Source organism: Vigna unguiculata, chromosome 3 (assembly GCF_037176805.1).
Source record: "Vigna unguiculata cultivar grain cowpea cultivar isolate G323 ecotype 2 chromosome 3, ASM3717680v1, whole genome shotgun sequence".
Taxonomy (NCBI): Eukaryota; Viridiplantae; Streptophyta; class Magnoliopsida; order Fabales; family Fabaceae; genus Vigna; species Vigna unguiculata.
In genome coordinates, this window is record NC_140794.1 from 43,697,887 (window position 1) to 43,704,846 (window position 6,960).

At 30.9% G+C, this 6,960-nt stretch overlaps 1 protein-coding gene across 1 annotated transcript; it reads right to left on the bottom strand.

The window, feature by feature from the left end:
* Nucleotides 1–1,519: 1,519 nt before the first annotated feature.
* Nucleotides 1,520–5,839, bottom strand: LOC114177653 (RNA-binding (RRM/RBD/RNP motifs) family protein). Its single transcript, XM_028063089.2, has 5 exons — nt 5,610–5,839; nt 4,240–4,343; nt 4,068–4,143; nt 2,338–2,418; nt 1,520–2,266 (listed from the first exon to the last, which is right to left on the bottom strand). The coding sequence occupies exons 1-5, from the start codon at nt 5,613–5,615 to the stop codon at nt 1,694–1,696; spliced, it is 840 nt and encodes a 279-aa protein (XP_027918890.1). The 5' UTR covers nt 5,616–5,839; the 3' UTR covers nt 1,520–1,693.
* Nucleotides 5,840–6,960: the final 1,121 nt, after the last annotated feature.

A 6,960-nucleotide genomic window follows, 5' to 3' on the forward strand; every position in this document is an offset into this window, starting at 1 on the left:
ATTGAAGGTCGAGGCGAGTCAGTCAAACTAAAGGTCGGTTGAGTCGAACCTAGAAAGAAATGTTGTTTGTGTCAATCTCAATCGAAGGTCAGCCAAATCGACCTTGATTGAAGGTCAACCTGAGTTAACCCTAAGGTCGAGCCAAGCAAAGCAAAGGTCGAGTTGGGTTAATCAAGTCGAAGGTCGAGTCAAATCGATCAAGCCTAAGGTCAAGTTGAATCATTTTAACCTATATCAAACGAACCTAATGGTCAGATATATTAGATTGATCGTAGTAAATTTAATCTAATTGACAAAATGAATTCAATCTAGATTTAATCCGATATAAATTTGTTTAAAAAACATTTAAATCTACTTGATGTTTTTAAAATGAATTTAGATTATGTATCCAATCCATTTTATTAAATCTAAATTAGATTTAGACTGCATTTTGAAAAATTCACCATTAATTACTAAAGTTATAAAACATTTCATCAACTAATATATATATATATATATATATATATATATATATATATATATATATATATATATATCGTAATTTGTGAGATTGTAATGATTATAAAAAGAGTTAAATATATTTTTGGTTCCTTGTAAAAATTAAAATTTGTCCATCGTCAAAACTTTGGTCTAATTTAATCCTCCAACTTTAAAAATACGTGAATTTAATCTTTTTAATCAAACTTTATTAAGTTTATTTAACATTTCAAATGTGCTAGAAACATGTTTGAAATGTCAAATTAACAAAAATTGGTTAAAAATAACAAAATTTACACATGTCTAAAGATGAAAAACTAAATTGACTCAAAATTTTGAAGAATGACTAATTTCAATTTTCTCTAGATATAATAACAAACCAAAAACATCTCATTAAACCAACACTCCAATATTCCTCCACCACATACTTTCATTTTCCCCCAACTAGTTCCTCACTTTTTTTTCATACGTTCATTTCCCCGATCTAGCTCCTCATTTCTCCAATATCATTTGGCCCACATGGTTAAAAGATTATATCTAACCTTTTACCATTTTACCATTTTACTAAGCTATTTTTACCTTACAAATCTTGTTTACTAAGAATGTAGTCTAGTGTTCGACCTCAATAGTAGGAAGCTTCTACCAAAGTCTTTGTAGGACCAACGTTTGGTAAAAAAAAGCAAATAAAGTTCTTCAATTTTATTAGTATAATTTTAACCCATAACTTCCCCGTATCACATAATCTCACTAAACCTAGTCCTTTTGTTTATCATTTCCACCCTTTTACATCTTGAACTAGCCAAAAACCCTAATGTCTTGTTTTGAATTAAAAAAAAAAATCAAAATAGCGCGGGTACTTTAGATATTCAGCCGGCAATTTAATTGGCATATAAAAAGTCCACATTTGGTTAAAGCAAATATACCTTTTCTTGCACGAGTTCAACCAAACATACTTATTGAAGCACAAGAGGCGCCTCAACCACAAAAGTTATTATGCTACCAAACAGATGGCGGGAGCGGGCAAGACCATGGAAACAAACCATTTCAAACCTGGGAACATTCATTTTATCTTGTTTATGGAAGTAATAAGCAACTGCAAAATTGTGCATCTAACCAGTAAAACCAGTGTTACATTCATTTCCAATCAGATAAAAGGGTGGGGTTCACATGGAAACAATTTGCAAGAGTTTCAAAGAAGGTATGTACAAGAAGCAAATCAGAGGATCAAACCCTGAGCAGGAGCAGGCTTGGAAGAGTGGAAATCGCTAGTTGCAGCTGCTTTCGGGGAGTCAGAAAGGACCTGTGCATATTGGTCTTCTACTTTTCGCTTCTGTTCCTCTTCTGCATGTACTACTTTCTCTTTTGTCTTTTGTCCAACATCCTCGGCTGCCTTGGCAACCCTATTAAAAGCACCAGTAACCCAAGAAGTCCCAGTGAGCACATATCGATTCTTCATTATAGCAGACCCTGCAGTACTGACTTTCTGTTCTGCAACTGCAAATGCTGATTTGGTCTTCTCTGAAACCTGAAACTTTTGATCCACTTCTCGAACTCTACCACTTACAACAGAAGCACCAGCACTTATTTTCTCACTAAGCCCAAGTTTTTGGTCAAAAGAAGTAACTTTTGCCGAAGCTGTGGAAGATAACTGGTGTTTATCATCAAGAGTCTTTGCTTTGTTAACAGCATCCTTACCTAAGATAAAACCCTTGGCAAGCATGCTGGTCACCACATCCTCTGCCTTCCGTAAAGCAGATTCAGCACCACCAGGAGTTTTACCCTCTGTTGCCTGAAAAATATTACAGTTGTTAGGCAAAATCATTAGGTACTTTATAAGTAGAGGATCTTTACAAAGCTTACAGATGATGCCAAGACAGCAGGTGGAATCTTGTAATCTGGATCCAGTGCTATTGTAACTGACAAATCAACAATCGTTGCTCCCTGAAATATTGAAACTTAGTTAAATTTTAATATGACCTCAGGCTATATAAAATTCTACATTAAAGGAACAAATATACATCCATTTTAGTTTTCCATAGACATACATGGTAACATTTGGTATCACATTGCTTCTCCATTTATCAATGAAATTTAATGCCACCGGTTTCATTCTTCATGGATCAATTTGATGTCATTTAAGGGGTATCAATTTGATGTCATTTAAGGGGCTAATTATATAGTGTGATGGAATCCTACGTCGACTAGAAATAAGATCAAATTATAAGATATAAAGTTGGGTGTAATGCTTATCTCACAAACCTGTATTGTAAAGTTAAGTTAGGCATAAATCTACTTACTAAGATAGTCTATCCAAGTCAAGTTCTTTAGGACTATTATGCCATTGTTATTAGACTCATGTTAGATGACTCATTGGAAATCTCATATCCACTGGATGACATTGTAGCATGTTTCAATGACCAACAACATACAGTACTGGGAAAAAAATAAACATTTACCAATGTAGCAGCAGGTGATGAACAATGTTTTAAACTCCGGGTATAACCTATCATAACATTATTGTAGTACTAATAAATATATTACACACATTCCATACAGAGGCAACATCAACCACCTCCAAGTTCCACTTAATATTTTCTTTTCAATTGCTACACAGAATCACCCATAAATAAGACAGATTATTCGCTAGGACCGCATGGAAAATAAGTCACCATTAGCATCAATAATATTCAAAGATGATGAAAACTTCCAAAATAGTTCCAGTAGTAAAATGATTTTTCTATCAAAAGCAGAGAATGAAATGTTTCCAGAACATTCTCATGAATCAATACAAATCCAATAAGATTACTGAAAATAATAGTAAAAGGAAGTCCGAACTTGCAGGATAGGGAAAATTATTTACATAAGAAAGAGGTTTAGTATGAACCACTTGTTGTGAACAAAATGAAACAATGGATAATTAATATAAGCTAACATTGACATCCATATCAGTATCAGAACCAACTTCTTTCAAAACATTTAACTTTGTATTGGGAAATGAATGGGAAGGATGTTACATATGAAGCTCCAAAATTAACACGCATATGTTTGCAGACAGCAAAAAATCCAAAATACAGGAAAATATAAAATGAACAAACTTCTGAATGGTGGGACACGGTAACACAGTGACACGGAAATATTAATGCGTGTCGAAGATAAACATGCATATGTTGCAGACAGAAAAAATCAAAGATGCTTTTGAATTTTAGGACACAGTAAAACAATGAAATACAAACATTCAGGCAGGTTGAAGATTAACCAACATATGCTATAGAAATTCAAGAAAAGAGGACCTTCAAAAGCCTTTAAAGTGGCATGTTTTGAAACATGTAACACAAAATGGTTCTGAAATTATCAAATATAATCTATTCTTTTGAGTAAGTTGCTGATACTGCATTATCTTGCTGTGTCAGTCAATGTTGCATAATCACATGCAATCCTGAATCTTCAACTTTTAATAATGAACATTGTTTTGGTTGTCAATACAGGACAACTTTATTAGTTGTTTGCCACACTCAATAATTCTATAAAGAATCATGTTCGATAATTGACACAAAAATATACTAACTGGTGACAAATGAGAGGCAGATTACCGATAATAATACTGCAGTCTCGGCACCTTGTGGATCCTTGAAGGTAACAAAGGCAATTTGAGTCCGTTCATCATAACTGCATTAATATATAAACTTACAATTTGTATAATAAAACTTAAGGGTAAAACACTAAGAAAAAGGAGTAAAACACCAAACAAAGCAACTTACTGACCTCTGCATTTCAACATATTCAATATCACCAGAAAAGGAAAAGAATTCCTTAATATCTTGCACAGTTGCTCCCAAGGAAACATTACTGACTTTAATAGTTTTTATCTGGAAAGAAAATAATGTAATACTAAAAGGTTAAAACAGCGCGGAGAATCCACCTCCTTATATGCACACTTGTTCTGAAATCTCACGCATTAGGAGAAAATCAAAGCATATACCACTAATCAATACTGAAGCACATTTCCTAAAATTGGAAACTTCCGACGTGATGCTGCATCAGACTATCAGTAATGATAAAATATATATATATATATATATATATATATATATATATATATATATATATATGTATGTATACATATAAATAACATAACTATTATCAAGCTGTCAATTCTCTCTTACATTTTTTAAATGTTGATAATTGCCCCTTATAACTATCATTCACATATTAACCCGATCTTGTATAAAAAGTCAGAAAGGGGACATAACTTATGTGGGAGAGTTAAACATTTAACAAACTTAATTTGGAAAACAAAGAAGCCTGGCTTAAAAAAAAAAGTAAAAAAAAAATGACGAATACATACAGATATCTTATTCACCTGAACCAACCCCTATCACCCATAAATAAAATCAGCTAGGTAATGAGATATGGTTATTGTTAAAATTATACATTTGCATGACCACTTTACAAGGATTACTAAGATATTGTCTTCACTCTTTACCCATCAGATAAATTTATCGGAATAATTATTAAACAAGTTTGAAGAAAAACATAGCATCTTTTTTAATCCCGCTAGTCAATCCTCCAATTTAACATTAGTCATACTATTCAATCCATTTTAGGGGGAACATCAGTGCAGGGCAGATGAAACAGATAAATTTCAATCAAAACATTCAAGATAAAGCTCTCCAGAATCTGTAAACGTATCAATTAGATATCATTATTACAAACTCTTAAATGAAAATCACACCACAACTACAGAACAGTAACTTAAGAACATCCAGAACATAAATCAAATAACATAAACTTTATTGGTCCGATAGATTGCAATTTCTCTCCGAAGTCAAGGTACAAAGAAACAATAAAGCACCAAACAGAACTTTCCAAATCGAAATGCCAAATATTAGTAACACATAATAAATTCATATGAACAACCCAGACAGCACGATCTCAAAGAAAATAAAACTAAGACAGATCTACTATTCCGCGTTCTCACTGTACTGAACAAGCTTTGGGTACGAAACCTGCTCCACATACCGAAAATTATACTGCGGTGACAGTGTTTCATGGAGTACGCACATTCAGAAAGAGAAATTTAGAAATACGGAAATGATTCGTCAAATAGTAATAAGGATGCGATTGCAACTCACCGACATCGTCAAGATCTCCGGTGACCAGAAACCGCCGCAGATAGATAGAGAGAGAGGGAGAAGAGTTCAGCTAAGAGACAAACGGTAGAAAGATTACAGTATTCAATTTTATCTGTCTCAATGAGAAGACTTGGAAACACGTGCCGGATTTGATCGGCACGTGCGAACGCTGTGGAGTATATAGCAAGTCATGCAAACCGCGTGAGAGTCATTGATATGTAAAGATTTTGACTTTCCGTGACTGACTATTAAAACTAAAACTATAAAATTAGACCTATTTAGGGTTAGTCTCTATTTGTCCTAAAGCAGCATTACGAGGTTGAGAATCTGTAAGAATATATTTAAGTGGTAAAGTTTTAACCACCAGAAAGTATAATTTTTTTTCTCAAATGGATTATTACATCTTGTTTTTTCAAATTATACTTGTTCATTGGAGAAGTTAGAATTCGGTTGAAGATAAATTGAATTTTTTGTTCATTTGACAAGTTAGAATTCGGTAGAAGATAAATTGAATTTTCAATTGTGCATAATAGTTTTCCAGCGTCGAAAGATATATTTTTCTTCTTTTTGTAAACTTTTCAAAAATAAAAAGGACAAATTTTAAAAACTCAAAATAAAAATTTATTATGAAAAAAAAAATTAAATTTCTGACTTATAAAAATAAAATAAATTTAGTGGTTTAAAAAAATATTATTTTGTGTTGTGTAAATAAATGTAAAATATAAATTGTTATTAATCTAACAAATTTTGTAATTATCATTATGATTATTAATTTTTGTAGTACTAAAAAAATTGAAAGGAGTTTTAAAGGTTTGTAACAGTACACTAAGAAGGTAAAATTATTTAAAATCATTATTAAAATCATTATTTTATGTTATAAGTTTGGTAATAAAATATGAAAACAATTAATTATGTAATAATTTATAGAAAAAGTTATATAAAAATACATATAAATTTTATATTTAATTTTATATATATATATATATATATATATATATATATATATATATATATATATATATATATATATATATATATATATATATAGTGACGACTACATATTATTTGAGAGTTAAAGATTATGTAGGAAAAATAAATGAAATTGATAGAATATAATTATTATTGATATGAGATTAATATGAATTTTATTAAGTGCAAATTTTCGTATGTTGCAAAAATTTTGTATATTGTGTTGATCACATAAGTATTGTTTTTCAAAATATAAATCATTTTACCGGATTTTATTTGTAGAAATTTTGAGATATTTGGAAATATAAAACATATGTTATACGAAGTTTATTTATTTATTATATATATATATAATATTGAATATTAAATATTTTTTTAATTT

Coding starts and splice junctions, on each gene's coding strand:
- LOC114177653 (XM_028063089.2), bottom strand. Junction 4,144..4,239: donor GAATATGTTGAAATGCAGAG/GTCAGTAAGTTG, acceptor ATATTAATGCAG/TTATGATGAACGGACTCAAA. Junction 2,419..4,067: donor AGACTGCAGTATTATTATCG/GTAATCTGCCTC, acceptor TCAATATTTCAG/GGAGCAACGATTGTTGATTT.